The 18,128-nt window shown below is 35.7% G+C and overlaps 1 protein-coding gene across 6 annotated transcripts in view; it reads right to left on the bottom strand.

Moving 5' to 3' along the window:
• alpha-Spec (alpha spectrin) overlaps positions 1-18,128 on the bottom strand; it is a 32,697-nt gene that overhangs the window by 6,416 nt on the left and 8,153 nt on the right. For 2 of the 6 annotated variants that reach the window (XM_085947623.1, XM_085947625.1), the window contains exons 5-35: positions 17,475-17,605; positions 17,135-17,323; positions 16,636-16,824; positions 16,345-16,515; positions 15,998-16,165; positions 14,853-15,092; positions 14,522-14,710; positions 13,988-14,096; positions 13,617-13,796; positions 12,635-12,819; positions 12,390-12,542; positions 12,053-12,212; positions 11,759-11,964; positions 11,534-11,638; positions 11,312-11,434; positions 10,747-10,881; positions 7,890-8,024; positions 7,047-7,172; positions 6,766-6,957; positions 6,254-6,490; positions 5,797-5,960; positions 5,426-5,543; positions 5,102-5,146; positions 3,105-3,253; positions 2,769-2,967; positions 2,531-2,676; positions 2,249-2,351; positions 1,978-2,127; positions 1,732-1,869; positions 1,487-1,604; positions 978-1,182 (exon numbers count right to left, since the gene is read on the bottom strand). In XM_085947623.1, coding sequence (XP_085803749.1) covers positions 978-1,182; positions 1,487-1,604; positions 1,732-1,869; positions 1,978-2,127; positions 2,249-2,351; positions 2,531-2,676; positions 2,769-2,967; positions 3,105-3,253; positions 5,102-5,146; positions 5,426-5,543; positions 5,797-5,960; positions 6,254-6,490; positions 6,766-6,957; positions 7,047-7,172; positions 7,890-8,024; positions 10,747-10,881; positions 11,312-11,434; positions 11,534-11,638; positions 11,759-11,964; positions 12,053-12,212; positions 12,390-12,542; positions 12,635-12,819; positions 13,617-13,796; positions 13,988-14,096; positions 14,522-14,710; positions 14,853-15,092; positions 15,998-16,165; positions 16,345-16,515; positions 16,636-16,824; positions 17,135-17,323; positions 17,475-17,605 — 4,858 coding nt within the window. The remainder of the gene's footprint in view (positions 1-977; positions 1,183-1,486; positions 1,605-1,731; positions 1,870-1,977; positions 2,128-2,248; positions 2,352-2,530; positions 2,677-2,768; positions 2,968-3,104; positions 3,254-5,101; positions 5,147-5,425; positions 5,544-5,796; positions 5,961-6,253; positions 6,491-6,765; positions 6,958-7,046; positions 7,173-7,889; positions 8,025-10,746; positions 10,882-11,311; positions 11,435-11,533; positions 11,639-11,758; positions 11,965-12,052; positions 12,213-12,389; positions 12,543-12,634; positions 12,820-13,616; positions 13,797-13,987; positions 14,097-14,521; positions 14,711-14,852; positions 15,093-15,997; positions 16,166-16,344; positions 16,516-16,635; positions 16,825-17,134; positions 17,324-17,474; positions 17,606-18,128) is intronic. The other 4 variants (XM_085947626.1, XM_085947629.1, XM_085947624.1 and 1 more) reach the window with 3 other exon arrangements.

Here is an 18,128-nt window from a genome sequence, read left to right as displayed (position 1 = left end):
CGCTCAGGACGTCCTGTAGAGGTGACTACACCAGAAATGATCAATAAAATCCACGATATGGTGTTAAGTGACCGAAGATTAAAGTTGAATGAGATAATTGAGGTTACAGGGATCTCAAAAGGTAGCGTCATATCTATTTTACATGACAAATTGGGCATGAAAAAAATTTCTGCAAGATGGGTGCCGCGTTTGCTCACAGTCGACAATAAACGCAATAGGGTGGTGGCCTCTAAAGCCCTGTTGTCGCTCATGCAACGCAATCCGGATGAATTTTTTCGTCGCTTTGTGACTGTAGATGAAACATGGATACACCACTATACTCCCGAGACGAAAGAACAGTCAAAGCAGTGGATTGCGAAAGGCGAACCATGTCCAAAGAAGGCGAAAACCGTAAAATCAGCTGGTAAGGTTATGGTTACTGTATTTTGGGATGCACGTGGAATTATTTTCGTTGACTATTTGGAAAAAGGAAAAACAATAACAGGGGATTATTATGCATCTTTATTGGACCAGCTAAAAAACAAAATTGAAGAAAAGCGGCCTCATTTAAACAGGAAAAAAATCCTCTTTCATCAGGACAATGCCCGTGTTCACACATGTTTACGATCAATGGCTAAAATTGAAGAATTGAAGTTCGAATTGGTCGACCACCCACCGTATTCGCCAGATTTAGCCCCCAGTGACTTTTTCCTTTTCCCAAACTTAAAAAAATGGCTGAGTGGACAACGTTTTTTTTCAAATGAAGAAGTCATCGATCGGACAAATGCTTATTTTGAGGACCTTCCGCAAACTTATTTTTCTGACGGTTTAAAAAAAATTGAGAAACGTCTAACCACGTGTATTGAGCTCCAAGGAGATTATGTTGAGAAATAAAAAAAAAATACAAAAATAAAAACTGTTTTAATGCTTTTTTCTAAGGAATTATTGACCCACCCTCGTATTTAACACCGCAACAAATATATATGTCTCCAACTCACTTGATCCAGCTTTCTTCGTCAGCGATATCCCTGAAGAACTGATGCAGGGTGTTGGCATCGTGCAATCGCGCGCGTCTATGAGCTGCCAGATTTCTGACTCTCTCGCAGCGCTCGTTGATTCCCTGCTGCTTCTCCTGGATTCCGTGACGGGCCGCACCGTCAAACTGGCCACTCTCCACCAATGAATCGGCCTGCTCGTTCATGTCTACAATGTTATAAAAGAATTTTAAAAAGACATTTCACCATTTTATTATACAAGCATCTCAGGCACTATGGATACTGACAACAAATACAGTAATTCTCGGATATATAATAAATTTATTCAACAAAAGAAGGTAAAAATCTTATTACCTAATACCTAAGTAAAGGTTCAAGAAAAACAATTTTTGAATATTCGAAGTATTTGTAAATCAATCATCACAAAAAATAAGCTTAAACTAATAAGATTTTAATAATTTTATTATTTAATTTGTGAAATGTAATTTAATTAAAGCGATTCATTCACTCACCCTTGATCCTGTCTTCGTGAGCTTGGATGTCGGCCTCAACCAGCTGATGTTTCTTCATGAGATTTTGAACGGAGCCAAGATCTTTGCCCGAGTCTTCGGATGTCAGCAGACTTTCCACCTATTTATATTACAATAAAAATATTATACACATGTTGATTACAGACTTCACAATATGCTTCAACAAAACTGAAGATGTCATACTTGAAATATACATAAACATTTATCCGGTGGATTTGGTTACTTACTTCTCCGAGCCAGAAATCAAGGTCTTTTACGGCAGCGATATAAGTCCTCTGTTTGTTAGCTTCCTTCAGCTTGAGGGATTTCTCTGTTGTCTTCTGCGTCAGGTATTCCCATTGATCAGCAATAGAAGCTAGACGAGCCTAAAAAAAACAATTACTTATTACAATAGCATATTACTTTCATATTATATACAAAAACAATACATCCATTATATGGCCCACGTGTTCGGATTTAATGAATATACATACCTGAACAGCATCTTCAGATCCACTGCATTGGTTCTTATCGATGAGGTTTCCTCCCATTGCAAGGACAGACTGAATACGATCAGCGTTGGCGGCTAGTTCTGCTTCGAAGGCTTGGTGTTTTTGATGCTTTGACTGAATGTTGGCGGGGTCCTTATAAAAAATACATTAAAATATTTATTACACAATATAAACGTCATAGTATCTATAAATAAAATTTAGAATAGAATTTAATGGTAAACTCGAGAGATAACTTTGGTTGTTCCTCAATTACCTTGTAGCTCTCCTCAGTGGCGAGCTGGAGTTTTTCGGCAATCCAGTTTTCCATTTCATCAGCATCACGAGAGAATTGTTGCAGAGTCTGTTCATCACCCAACCTGAATAAAACACAAATTATAATAAATAATATTATACTACAGTATTCTACCAAACCATATTTCCTGTAAGATGTAGGTATTTCTTGCTTCTTCTACATTAATTTTATGGTCAAGAGCAAGTATGATGTCCAAACAAATTGAAAATGTTTTAACACTATATATTTAATTAATCTGCTTACTTTGATCTCTTCTCAATGAGAGCTTCCTTGAGGTGACGCCATCTGTCCAGAACCTGTGTCCTCTTGTCATCAATCGGTTTAGCGGCATAGTGATCTGCAGCCATCAACTGATCGGCCAAAGTTTGCAGGGCAGCAATTTTCTCTTCCTAAAACCATTATATTGATATAATGAGTCTCCAATTGAATAAAATACAACACTGAATGGAAGTGAATTGAATATTAAAAAATCAATGCTCACATGTGCATTGATAGCTTTGTCAAAGTCCTCGTGTTTCTTAATAAGAGCCTCCACATTGTCTCCTTTGGAGTCTACTTCATCAGCGGAGTTGAGGAAAGCCTCGCGGGCGGCCATCCAGTTCTCTGCTTGCTCACCATCGCGGTAGAAAAGCTGCAACTCCAAGTTCTGGTCCAAACGAACGCGCCTCGCAACCCATGCGCTGGAAATACATACTTAGTTATTAATCACTTCACTTAGCGTGAGACGATACTTATTTTATTGCCTTGAACTTCATAACATTTCCAACCAAGTAAATATATGTAATGCATGTCAAGAATTGAACATAAATGTGTATACCTCTCCAAATCCTGTCTTGCATCAGTCACAGCGTTAATTTTCTCCTGGATATCGGGGCTGGCATAATGTCCCGACTGCAACAGTTGCTGGCCAAACAGTTCAAAGGCCTGGAAGGTTCCAGCCCTGGCATCTATCTCAGTGCGGTGTTCCTAAAAAATACACATTCTCGGTTAGTTTTTTACTCATTCTGATATTTTAATATAAGAAAACAGTGGGATTTGAAAACAGTTTAAAATTTAAATAACGGAAATAAAATTAAATGAGGAATGAATAGATGTAGTCATTCTCAATATGGGAATACATATTTGTTATAAATCCTTCCTTGAACATACATACATACATCTGAAAGAAATTACAATTTCCTGTTTATTAATTGTATTTCATCATAATTAACTCGTTTATGACCAACCTGGCCATGAATCGATTTCCTAAGGGAAAAAATAGAATTCCTACCGTTAGTATTCACAAAATAAATTAATTAAAACCAAACACCGGTATGTATTTATTTACTTGAGAAGGCAGTTTATAATTGTGCAAAATAAGACATTCTTTGTTAATCAACAAAATCAATGGCAGATGTTATAATAAATATGTAATATTGTGGAAATAATAGAATATGTAGATACTAAAACAGGGATTACTCAATCTCACAAAAATTTTGACTCCATTAGGTTGTAGTTCATGCTCTTGATATAATAATCAGTGGCGGCAGCTCTAATAAGATTCAAGTGCACTGCACTCCTCGCAATTTTATAAAATAAAAGATCACTTATTGCAGTGTAAACTATAAATATTATGCATGTTATCCATAGTATCAATCTAAATTTTTGTAGGTATGCAAGAGATCTTGTGAGCTGTATTATATTAAATTTTTTAATGTTAAACATTGATTAACTTAATGAGTCATTGAGGTGGTGGATGTGAACCCCATTAAATAGCATAAACGAATATTAAAGTCATTGCTCATAATGATGTGTTATGCTTATTTAGATGGGTACCAAGATTATTATAATAACTTATACATTTCGTCCAATTGGTTTAATTTTTAAAAAAATGCAGCGGAAGAATGTCAAATTGTATGGTTTGGAAGTATTTTATGATTATATTTTTTTATAATTAACCATATGAATGAAAAATATGTAGGTACCTATAATCTATAAAATAAGCAGTCATATTTTTTGGGCTAAATTATTATTTTAGATTTAGACCAGTCAGTACCGTGTCGAGTACTGTGGTACTTTTATGAGTTATTTTATCCCGCTTGCATATTCTTTGACAGTTTTATAGGGAAATGCAATGACAATCTACAGAACTTTGGAAACCACCGACCGACACTGATAATAGTAGATTTGGTAATTAGAGGGGAACAATAAAAGGAGATTTAGTTAGACATTGTAAATATAAAATCAAAATTATAAACGAATATTAATTTATGGTGGATAAGAGTATATTAAAACAGATAAATAGATTTTATCACAGATTCGCGATATTATCATGAAGAATACAATTTGAACGAAATCCGGCATGATAAAAGGAAATGAGCAATATAACAAAGCGACATTTGCTTTTGATATTTATTAACAGGTGGGCAGCAAGGTATATCCGCCTAACTGGCTAATGAACGATTATGTCCAACAGTAGGCATCTATGAAAAATGTTTATTAACAATGCAGGGTAGAAGTAATGTGAATTGGAATTTGTTGCCTAAACAACTGAGCTCTCCTTTGAGATGAAGACGTCAATTAGGTAACATAAAAAAGAGCATTCAGCGAAGTTGGTAGGTAGGTTACTAGGTAATCGCAATAATATGAAGCTCAAGAAAAATAAATAATTTTCATGCAGTATCACAAAACACGTTTCGATCTAGGGGGAGAAGAATTTTAGCATTTATGTTAATAAAAAAAAACACACGATTACAGTTAGCAACACTGACAATAGTACAACATCGCAGTTCACTGGAAACACTTTTTTTGGTTTTTTTTTATGACAACTCTGACCTGTGGCATAATACCGTATCTGGCATCTATTTCCAGCCTCTGGCCCTAAAGAAGGATAAAAATCATACACTTTTTAAAACCTTTCAACCAATGACAAACACAAAATAATCTTTATAGGATCCCAAATGTATATTTTGAATGATAGTATTGATTGACAGACACACAAACTTGGAGATTATCGGTTTGAAACAATAAGGCAAGATGAATTTGGAGTGAAATCAAAGAAAACTTTCACGAAGATGTTATAGAAAATGGTTATTTTGTTTAAAGTGTCATATTCATTTTCCTAATCAATCGTTGTTTATGAATTAAATAATTAATTACCTGGTGACGTTCAAGCAAGGCTTCCGCTCCCGTGACATCATTTGCGAGTTCTTCGGAGCTAACGAGTCCCTTCATGGAATTGATCCAAGCCATTAGGTCACGGTAATCTGACAGGAACCTAATAAAACAATAGAAGAGTAAGAATTATCCAGTGTCTGGTAAAACCTGTAACAATTTGTGCAAATTAGGATGGGACGGCACGCTACATAGTTTGCATCTAAAAATGAAACCCCCCCATTCCTCTAATTTTTTCATGCTCTCTGGTAGTGTGCGATATCTAGTAATTTACAATTACTATTTAAAGTAATACACAATTGGACTGCAAGTTATGATGATTTTTCAATTATAAAACTGATATTGTAATATCTAACCTTTGCAGGTCATAACTATCGAGGAGCTTTTCCTTCCTGGAGTTGGCTTTGGCTGTGAGCTGAGTCCATTCGTCTGTAATCTCTCGCTGCTTGGCGTAAGTCTGTTCTGCGGTCTCTGGGTGAGACTGCATCAACCTTGTCGCTGTGTCATCCAACTGATGGATCTACATATACAACAAATATTATGTTATTCACCGCCGTGTCAATGATAATAAAATATAATAAAAATAATAATAAAAAATGTTGACTTTTAAGTTACATTCTATGAATGCGATGAAGGTTTTGATTGCTGTTAGGAACGTTGAACTACCACCTAATCAAAACCTTTCCATTTTTAATTATAAATTACAATTTATATGCAGTTACTTTTTTAGATGACTAGTTATTAAAGATATGGATGTTTAAATAAAAATAACATTAGTTAACGGAAAAGTGAAATGAATATGACAAATCCTACCTTGTCTCCAAGAGCAGCGAGGTCCCTTTCAAGACCTTCGTGTTTCCTCTGCAGGGCTTGGACGCTTCGTAGGTCCCTTCCCAGGTCTTCGTTGTTAAGCGCTTCGTCTTTCTCCTGAATCCAGTCCTTGGTTTCATCCACGTCGCGGTGGAATCTTTGCACCTCATGAGCGGAACCCAATTGAGCAGCACGCTCAGCCGTCAGTTGTTGGAGGGATGACCATTTTGAATTTAACTCCTGAAAAATTAAACCGCAATGTTATCATTCTGTGATACAAACAGGAGATATTAAAATATTTCTCAGCTACTTACTGTCTTTCCTAGAATATAGGAGTGAATATAATAGTTTGAATGATTTCAGAATGGCATCCATCATAGGTAATGATTTTTATAAATTCTTTACTTATTGATTGACTTGAATACTACCATTCGTAGCCAAACATGCACTCATTAAAGCAAACACATTGTAAAAAAAGAAACGGAAGGAAAGGAAGCCTAAATTTAATTTGTCACCTGTATCTGAGTCTGGATCTTAAGTGCGGCCTCTGTCTGTCCAATAGTCATGAGCTGCACGGCGATTTCGTTCATCTCGGCTAGTCGCACTTCGTTTGCCTTCAAATCTGCCTGGAAGTCATCGAACTTCTTCTGCATCACTTCCACCTGCTCCAAGTCTTCTCCGACATCTTGCACTTGGGCGTGATTCTCCTGTAAAGACAGTCATATAATGAATACATCATAATCGACTGTATAGATAATTATGATCGTGATATCGTATTGATATGATGTCAAGTTACCTTGTCCTTGATCCATGTCGCCAGCTCAGCGGCTTCCCTCACCAGTACATAAGCCTTCACAGTCTCGCTCAGTTTATTCTGCCTCTCCTTTGCCAGGCTGAGCAGGTTGTCATATTGTGCGTTGATCTGTATTAAAATTGTCATAAAATAAAATGATTGAATTATGTACTACAATAAAACACCCCGTTAATTCGAAATCAACAGAACAGAAATATTTTTTTTTTACATAATTATGAAATTCAAAATGTATTCATCAAAATGATTTTATAAATTTTCACAAAAAAATTCACAGCGAATTTCGAATTAACTGTGTTCGTATTAAGAAGGTTTTACTCTAGGTTTTACGCGTGGCTTAAATGCCGGCCTATAGAGTCGAGGGTCCCAGGTTCGAATCCTGGGTCTGGCAAGTACACATATTGTTTTTCAATTTGTGTATGAGTCAGAGAATGGACCTAATAGGTTGAGCAAGTGGCTGACATCCATTTCTCGTAAAAATAAAAAAAATTGTTAATACAAACTTCCACTCTGTGGAGGCCCATATGATCCTATTAGGATCGGATATGGTCGAAAGAAAGAAAGACCTAGATAGACTTGAGTAATAAATATTATACAATTATAATATAGGCAGTGAATTCTTCATTAAAAAAAGTATTTTCCTTATTTCTATAAAATTTTCATCAATCATTATATAAAATATTATAATAATAATATTATAGAGTATAAATTTATTTAAATAAATTATCAGTAGCAAACTGATCGCAAAATCTTGTAATTTCTAGATTTTTTGTAAATGGAATTCTGCATTGGCAATGTTACTAAGTACTATATTTTATTCGTATATACCTGAGTCTGTCTTGCAGCGATGGAGCTGTTATCGGCAAGGTTCTGCTGTGACGCTGTGAGTCCTGCGTCGATCTTCTTGACGTAAGCGGCGGGAACAAAACCTTGACGATCGTTCACCTCCACCTTCCACCAATCCTGGAATGAACATTTACATCAACATAATATTAACAAATGAATATTTGGAGTTTAAAAACAACAATGATTGTTTTAGGACAAGTGTCGCAAAGTTATTATTCAAACAATTTGAATAGATCCTATGAAAGTGAACATTTGAATAAATTACTAGAACCTACACACGCAACTCCTCAATGTAAATAAACGTACAGTTTTAACAGATTCCCTAGTTTGTATTTGCGTGATTGTTCATATTGCATTGCAGATAAAATGACTTTTTATAAGGTTTTTTTAAAGGATATTTCCATGCAATCATTCAGTCAAGATGGATTGTATAATTTATTTATCCTATGGGCACACAAATAATATTATGACATAGATTTATTATCCCTAGTATTCTGCCGTACTAAGCACAGAGGCCGTAACTGACGTATTTAGGTATTTTCATGTTTTTAGATATTTGGATTCTGCAGATTTTTTGTATAAGATCGGTGAATAAATCCAAGCCGTAACTGCTATAGTTACGGAGAAATCAAGGGTTTTAATAGCCGTATCTACGGAGTTTGAGAAATAAACTCGATAAATACTAAGCGATTTGGTTGTAACTCTCATTTACTAAGGCAAATTAGCCGTATCTGACATATATATGGCTAATATCAATACATAATAATAATGATAATAATAAAATCAATCAAATTTTCAAGGTATGTAAACAAATCTTAAACCAAAATTAACTATTATAGGCAAATAAAATAAATAAAAAGTTCCCCAGTATTAGCAGGAAAAGTAAAATAATATGAAAGCTCAGATCTCCCACTTGCCTAAAATGCAGATACGGCCTCTGTGCTTAGTACGGCAGTATAACTTACATCATCATCTAATAATTGACATCGGTAAACACTCCTTCCCTCATCGGAGACCACAACCATATATACTTGTGGTTTTCTATCTGAATCCAGACTAACATTCTCTGTTCTAAAATTATCCACCGCATCTTTTATCGCATTGATATCATTCTCGTAAACACTTTTAGATTTTTCTTGTCGTTTTTTATCACTCAAAAACTTGTCAATAAGAGAGTTCAGATAGAATTGAATCACCCAAAATGTTACAATCATTTTATATATTTTAAACTATTAAATATTTGAATACTGCGAGTATTAATTTCTTTATTATCACACTGATAGATCACAGAATTTATCACTATACATCACTACCTACTGTAAAAAATATTGGTCAAAATTGGTACATAAAATAAATATTGACACTGGGAAAATTTTGTTTACCAATACTGCAAAAGGTTTCACACTTTTCAAGTGATGGTAACACAATGAGCTTTATAAGTAGTAGTAATTGTTATGTATGTAATCAAGAGTGAAAAGAATAATATTAATGTTCATTCAATCTTTGTCTAAGACAAGGAAGGCATGATTAATTGAAAAAAATCATTATAGCCGAATTATAATACTCTTCAAGATTAAATAATAAGGGTTACCCCAAATATTGAAACACACACAAGTGACTTTAATGTTTCTTGAACTCCATAATATTATGTACAAGTTTTTCTAATTCTAAAGGATGAATGATTTCTCTAATACTTTTATTGGATATATTATATTACATTATATTACACGGTAGTTGTTTGCAATACTACAAACTAAACATGCCGTTTGGTATTATCTTGAATCAATTGACTTTAATTAGCACTGAATTGGAACACTTGGCACATACACGGAAGTATCTTTTGGCAGACCTCTTCTCACTTTCCTTACAGACTTGTTTAGACTGCAGTATATTATCTCAAACCATGCCGGCAACATATAGATGCAATTTTGAAAAGGGTGTCAACATACGATACACTATAATGTATAGAAAATAATTATGTAGTCCTGATCTATATAATTCTATAAGACTCACGATTCTACTAATCTTAGGCTCTACATATTATATGTAACTGTTTGTTGTTTTTAAATGATTTCAAATACTTTTGGCTAATAGATAACCACAAACTACGACCATATAAAATACACAAACCACACGTTATCAGTCAATAATATGACATTTGACCACTGTCAATCGGATCTTTATCTAATATCACATCAGCACATGTGAAATTATTCATTTTTTCATTATGGCAATGAGGAAGAGATTAAAAAATCATGATGTTTAATCCATTTTTATAAATGTTTTAAAATGAACCAACAGTTGGCACATAACATTTCTTTATTCAGCAATTATTCTTGATTGACACGCCAAGACTACATGTAAAACTGAGTTTCTAAACTATTTGTCTCATTTATCAGAAATATCGCTAGATAAATTCAATTCCAACATTCCTGTATTCCTATCCAGTATTTACATTATGTTTCCAGCCCAGTATTTCAGAAAAATTACAATGTGACCCAGGATTTAGATTGTAATGACACAGTGGTGAGGAAAGACTATCAACAAACACTTTATGTAATAAAATTTACCCGGCACAACAAAAACACGGAAGACAAGGGAGAGGTTTCGTTTTATTTGGTACAGTCTCACATTCTAATTCTGTTATCATAAAAAAAAAGATAACATAAAATTCTTGCGCCACAGAACACCTTACTGATAAGGATAATTAAAGATTTTTTTAGATGCCTTATCTTACCGCATTGGACTCTACTTTACCTTGTATGAATGCTTTTCAATATTTCATAACCACTCATACTGAGAGTTGTCGGTAAATGTAATAATGAAATTGCAATATTACCTTGTTGTTGGAGTTGAGCAAAGTCAGGACATCTCCCTTCTTCATGGAGACTTCCCTCGGGGACTTTTCGGTGTAATCGTAGAGGGCCATCACGCACTCTTTGCCTGTCACATCCACAACGGGGGTTTCTTGCTGCTAATGGAAAAAAATGTAACACTCAAATCCACGAACATGTCGAATCTTACGCATTAAATTTTAATATTTAGTTCGTACTTCACATAACATTTCAAGAGCTGAGGATTGATGGAATGCAAGTGCACCAGTAATTTGTTGAATAAATTGATTTTCATTTTTTATTGTTTGAAAACAAAGTTGTGATTGTAAATTCTACGGAACAATGTTTTTTAATGTTTTTAGCTTGTCTTTTTTTATGCAAGCAGAAGCATCTTTTTGACACCTAAATAGGTCGGAGATGACATGAAAACTGCTCCCAACACATAATTTTTTCTTACATGACACTTGCACTCTTTTAATCTTCAGCACCTCAATTATTATGCATGACAATGTCCTTACAAATAAGGTGTAGTATAAAATCTTAAATAAATGCATAATATAAGACCCTCACCCTGCAGCTTTGAGCCTGGTCTTTGAGACTTTGGATAGTGTTTCCGAAGGCATCCAGGTCAGACATCAACGCCTCGTGCTTCTTTAACAAAGCTTCTGAAGAATCCTCATCTTTTCCATAGTCCTGTAACAAATATATCATTCAAGCCAAACATATAAAAATATACAAATAGATATCATTTTTGTAAAACTGTGTTTATGTTGAATATGATTATTTAATTACCTGATTGCAGACGATTGGCTCCTTTTCCCTCATCCATGACTCGGCTTCATTGGCATCAGCAAAGTACTGATGAACCTGGAGAGAGTCCTCAAGATCTTGCTTGCGCTGTAAACACACACACACACATTAATTAATCTATCAGTTAAATTATATTCTGAGAAGTAAATTTTTTAATTAGTATCGAAGAAGGCATAATGCTGCACGTGAGTATTGACCAACACAAACCTGTAGAGCTTTGTCTTTGAGCTGTGCCCACTGATCAGCGAGTGCCTGTACACGGCGCCCAATCTCTTCAGCGGCAAAATGTCCCGCGTCACGCATGCTCCTTCCAGACCCGCAAACGGCTGTTACACGCGACTCGTGGTTGTTAATTTCAGACACTACAGCCTGGTGCTTCTTCATCAAGTTCTGGACTCCGATTAGATCGCGTCCTGTATAAGAAATCATCGAATTACAAATCTGTACATATTTATGATAATATAACAAATAGATTGAGAATAATATGATCATATAGAATACCTCGGTTGGTTGACGCGGCTACTGGTTCCTTTTCTCTGATCCAAGCTGCTTCGTCCTCCAAATCCCTGAAGAGCTGTTGTGCTTGTAGGGAATCCAAGAGACGCTGCTTACGAACTGACATAGGCTTCTCCAAGCCTGAATATCTACCCACAAGAGTGTCCTGGAAAATTATATATTTTTAGAGTCTAAAGCAACACTAATTCATACCAATACTCTCTTTTTGACCAAGCTTGTATATAATTGATTCTACTGAATTTTCAAAGTTCAAATCGATTAGCTTTAAATAGTAAATTTAAGTAATATAAAATAGGTGTTATCAGACAAGCCATCAACATACTCTCTTAGTTTGAATGGTGTCAGCATCGAAATGTCCTCCTTCGACGAACTGTTCCGCAGCCAATTGGACTCCTTCGATTCTCTCTTGATGAGATCCAACATCAGCTTCAAGCAAAGCATGTTTCTTTTGTTGATTTTGAACACTGGTCAGGTCCTGGAATGAAACAGATCATGAATAATTTGTTACACTAGTACTTACTTACAATTTGTTATAAATACTATGTGTAAATTGATGCAATTATTTACCTTTCCATAGTCTTCGCTCATAAGTTGACCCTCGATTTCAGAGAGCCACAGCTCAACGTCTTCAACGGTTCTGTTGTACTGCTGTTGCTGCGAAGCTTCTTGCAGTTTGGAGCCTTTCTTTTCGGTAGCAGCTACCAGAGTCTCCCACAGTCCTCCTATTTCATCGGTGCGAGCCTGCACTTGAGCTGTTTTGAAAGGACAGATTCATTATAATACTTGGCATGTGACACAAATGTAATGAATTGAAGAATGAACACAATTTTACAAAGTAAGCATAAGCCACATGTAACATATTGGCACTTGAATTCTCGTTGAAACTTGAGAAATCATTGAAAAGAGAGCACAGAAAAACCATAGATAATTAGAGAACCTTATGAACTTTTAGCCCAGTCGCACATTGAAAATCGTTTTAACTGGGATACAGATATAAATCAAAACTGGGCGCAACATGTAACTTTCTTCCGTGTGCCGGGACGGTAACGTCACATAGCAAACCAAAAAGGAATGACAAAGTGTGACATTTTCGGATTATAATAAAATTGTTAGGTGAAATTTGTTGCGTGTGACACCAGCTGTTTTTTTGGTTGCGAGTATGCAGTGTGCAGCGGTACATTTAGATGAAACATTGTTTAAAGCCATCAATTGATGTTTCGAAAATATACGTGAGTTTATTTGAATATTCTAAATAATGATGGTTCGATGTATTTTGCAGCCTATCTATTTACAAGAATTAACACGGTCAGTCCCTTCACAGGGAATTATAAGCTATGAACGTATTATAATGTGAATGCTTTAGTTCTGTTACAAGTCAGTTTTTGAAAGTATTTGAAATGGTCCAATATAATATTATATAGTTATCAATTAAAAAAGCATTATTTGTAACAATCCATATTTTAGGGTTTATCTTGGCAAATAGCTGCACATATAGTAATCAAAAACATATTAACACAATAAGATATTTAATAAAAAAAATAATTCATACGAGATGCGTAGTGTTTCTGTTTGATGAGTTCCATTCCGGTAGAAATAATTTCGTTGACACGATTCTTGTTGGTCTGCAGTTCTTGCTCAAAGTTCTGATGTTTCTGGACTTTTCCATTAAGGTTTGTGGGGTCCAGGTAAGAGTCGTCCGTTGCAAACTTCAGCTTCTCATTCACCCAGCCTAGTAAACAATAGAAATCATTAGAAAACTAAAACACAAATAAATATACAGAAAAAATATGTTTTAATAATTATTGGCAATGCCCTGCCCTAACACGTGAAGGTACAACTGGATCTGTAAAATTGACATTATGAATAAGGACTGGAATACATAGTAAATCAAGAGAAAACATTGTATTTCGAAAGTTATACCTTTCGTTTCATCGCAATCCCTTTCAAATTGCTGGAGTTTGTATGCATCATCAAGCAAAGCACGTCTCTGTGAAGATCTTTCCAGCAGGGCGGAGCGCCTTTCCAGCAACTGAAAAACAATAACAAATAATTATTCATCAGATCAATAAGGCTAGACCACGAACCTAAATCAATCATAGCATAAAATATTCATGTTTCATGGTACAATCTGGAAAAAAAAAGGTATATATAAAAAACCTCGTTCTTTGCCTCTTCAGACAAATTTCTTAAGCTTCAGACTTTTTTCATTATTAGCTATTTTTCATGTTTTCCGAGTCTTTACTACAACATACATTGATCTTGTTTAATGTTATTTTTTGAAACATTTTCTGACAACCATAGAACATGTTGCGTTAGTAGATAAGTTGTTTACCGATTTAGTCAGTGATTCCTAGCCGGGTCCGGGGAATTCTCGGGCTTCGTGAGCTGTGCCAAGGGTTCTTAGAGAATTCGCAAAAACTTACCTATCATAAAAATGTGAGAATAATTATTTACCATTTCCCTCCTTTGGGCGACGTCATCAGCCGCATAATGTTGTCCTTCGATGAGCTTCGTTGCAAACTCATCCAGAGCCTTGATCTTCTCCTCTTGGGCAGCCAGAGACTTCTCAAAGTCTTCATGCTTTTTGATTAGGGCTTCCACCGAATCTAGAGAATCTCCCAGATCTTCGTTAGCAAGGAAAGCCTGTCAATTTTAAAACAAAGTATTATAATCTACTGCTAAGATAAATATTACAATATATTTTAATAACCGATTTGTCTATATTTTTGTATAAATATCTTTTTATATTATTTTATATATATTTTGGAGTGCGAATGACCCCTACCTCCTGTTTGGCCATCCATGTATCAGCTTGTTCGGTATCTCTGTAGAAGAGTTGTAAGTCCATGCACTGTTCGTAGCGTACTCTGCGTTCCTCCCAGAGGGCGGCGAGGTCTGACCTCGTGGCTCCCAGCTGTTCCATCCTCTTGGCGACATCTTCAGCAGCCGGGTGATCGGCTTCCACTAAGGCGCGGCCAGCTGCCAAACAGGCACCCAAAGAGTCACCCCGAGCATCAATCTCACCCTGCAAATACCATTCAATTATAATTTCACAGTAATATTGTACAGAAGTAAATTTGAGTTAATCCATCACGGTTCGAGACATCTCTCAGAAGAATGTTGAACTAGGACACACTGTTAAATAGTGATGTTTAGCATCTATGAACATGTGAAAATGTTGACTAAAACAGGCAGGCTATGGTCAACGAACAAGAAACAGTGCAACTTTGATGTAGTGGCTGACACGGCTACAGACGTATGTGGGAGAATGAGGAAGAATTTTGGTTCCCTAGAATTTACATGGCTGTTATGAGATGTCGGCCACCAGTGCTGCCAACTGCCATTGACAAAAATAAGTCAGAAAGGGTAAGAAAATGAGCTAGTTGACAGGAAAAATGCAAGATTTTCTTATAATTAAAATAATATCTAGAAACTAGATGAAGAGAATAAAAAATATTGAAGAATTAATTGTTTCGCAACTGATAAATTAATACGTAAGTCATACAATCAAGAATTATTCAGGTATGGAATTTGGTCATCACTTAACTTTTGTATCTCGTAAGGTACAAAAAAGAGACCAGCATGTTTTTTGAGAAAATTGGTGTAATATTCTGCTTTGTTACTAGACATTTTAAACTGTTCGCGTTGTCGAAAAACGCTAGATATGTATTTTACAAGTTAGAAGTCTATTAAAAAGCGCTAATTGGAAACGCTGTCAGTCACAATATCGAAGTTCTACTATAGAGCATGTGTTTTTATAAAACACTTCCTGAAATAACAATATACTTACAAGTACTAGAAGTAGTTCACTGAAATAAGGAGTGCAATAAATTCATGATGACCAAAGATTATTATTATGTGTTAAAAGTGATAACATAAATTGGAAATCTTATCATTGTCATATTATTGTGTTTAGCTGATTAACCATACCTTGTGCTCTTGGTGTCTCTCAAGGAGTGCTTCGGCGCCAGCCACGTCTTTGGCGAGTTCATCAGCAGAGATGATCGCTCTCATGTCGGACATCCACGACACTAGATCCCTGAAGTCAGCAAGGAATCGATGGAGAGAATAGGAAGAATCGAGTTTTTCACGGCGTTCCTAGAAAATTAAATTTATTAATCAACAGTCCTCAATTTTAGTTGTAAATACAAAAAAAAAATGCTTATAATAATTGTTATATAAAAAGTGAAATATGAATGATTAAATATACAACATAACATATGAGCTATTAATTTGTAAGAGATGATGTATGACAAGGTAGATCAAATAAAAAGTACCTTGGCTTTCAGTATGAGCCTCTCCCAGGCAGCTTGGATTTCTTGTTTCTTGTTGTCAGTGTGGTTAGCGTGAGCCGCATGAAGAGTTCTCAAGCGGGAAGCCTCCGCTCCCAGAGTGCCGACACGATCTTCCAAGGCGGCCAGATCACGTTCTACGCCTTCGTGTTTGCGCTGTTACAGAATGATATAAAAATATCAAATAAGATATAGAATTTGAGGAAAAATTATCTATCATTTCCTGTAAATACATTTTAAATTATATTATCATTTAAAGAAATAGAAAATGCAAACCTGAAGGGTCTGTACGCTGGCCAAGTCGCGGCCGTAATCGTCAGAGCTGAGGACCACATCCTTCTCGGATACCCACGCCACGGTCTCATCGGCATCGCGGTTGAAGCGCTGAATCTCTTGTGCTCCAAACAGACGTTCCTGACGCATCAAAGCCAGTTGTCGCAGGCGTTGCCAAGCTTCATTCAGTTCCTGCCGACATATATTATAATGAATATTATACTGTTTTTTACTCACGTGCTAATGTAAATAGAAACTTTTAACATTTTTGGCAGTATGTTTTAACAATTCCAACCAATTTAAATCCCTTGTTAATCATAGGGAAACATTGCTATACATAATTCATTTTTACTCATTTAGGCTGACTTTAAGGATTTAATCACTGTGAGGATTTTCTTTCCCATACTCAATATGACATAATATAAGTAAATCAGTAAGCATTAAAAGTCCTTAAGATATTAAATACAACACAAGGTATTATAAATAATTTGTAAAAACTTACATCTTTTCGTTTAACGATGGTCTCGCGTTCGGGATGGCCTTCGAGCACCAGCCTCTCGGCGAGTTCATTGACCTCGGTCACACGGTACTCCTGAGCAGCCATGTCCTTTTGGAACTCATCGAACTTCCTCTGAAGGACCTCCACATGCTCCAGATCCTGACCAAACTCATCCACAGAGACGAAGGCTTCCTATAAAAAACACAATATTTCACTTTCAATCATGATACGAACATAACTTTAATCATAAAATTTAGTTAGCAAAATTTATGTTATGTTGCTTGCCACGAAACGACACCAGCGATTGTCGACATATGAATGATTAATTTGCAGGATATAGTACCTTATCGGTGATCCAGAACATGACTTCATCGCAGTGCCGCAAGAACTGGACTAAGACCAGAGCCTGCTGCAGCTTCATTCCCTTCTCGGCTAGCTTGGACAGCAACAGCTCCCACAATCGGTGCAATTCCTCTGCAATGCAAATATTTACAATCAAAACACCATTCCTTCAATGGTTAAACAAATTGTCAGTAGAGATAAATGCCGTAGGGCCAGAAACTTGGTGATACTTATCTGCCATTTAATGTTAGAATATCGGCAGCCCCCATAGTCTAGTGCGTAAAACGCTGGCCTTTCATCTAGGGGCCCTGAGTTCGATACTCGGTGAGGTCATTATATATTTATGTGATTTTGTCAATGATTGTTTCACTTCTAATACTAAATACACTACTGATTCACTACACTACTGTCATTGGACCTCATATAATATATATAAATAAAAAGCTATATTTATGCATGACTGTTTTGATAGTTGCCACATGCGTTTCTAAAGTCTGTTACTATTTGGTCACGGTCAACTATAGGCAAACCAGGGCACTGAATTGTAAGTTACAATGGTAGTGCTAGGTTTTGCATTGTTTATTTTAGAATGCAATGCGGTAACCTGTTTGCAGTAAATGAAGATTTTTGATTGTATGTTTCATTCAAATCAATT

This window comes from Rhyacophila brunnea, unplaced genomic scaffold (assembly GCF_057557595.1).
Source record: "Rhyacophila brunnea isolate RB1 unplaced genomic scaffold, BYU_Rbru_1.0 scaffold_2, whole genome shotgun sequence".
Taxonomy (NCBI): Eukaryota; Metazoa; Arthropoda; class Insecta; order Trichoptera; family Rhyacophilidae; genus Rhyacophila; species Rhyacophila brunnea.
Note: the sequence above shows the minus strand (reverse complement) of the source record. Positions and strands in the feature narration are given on the sequence as shown.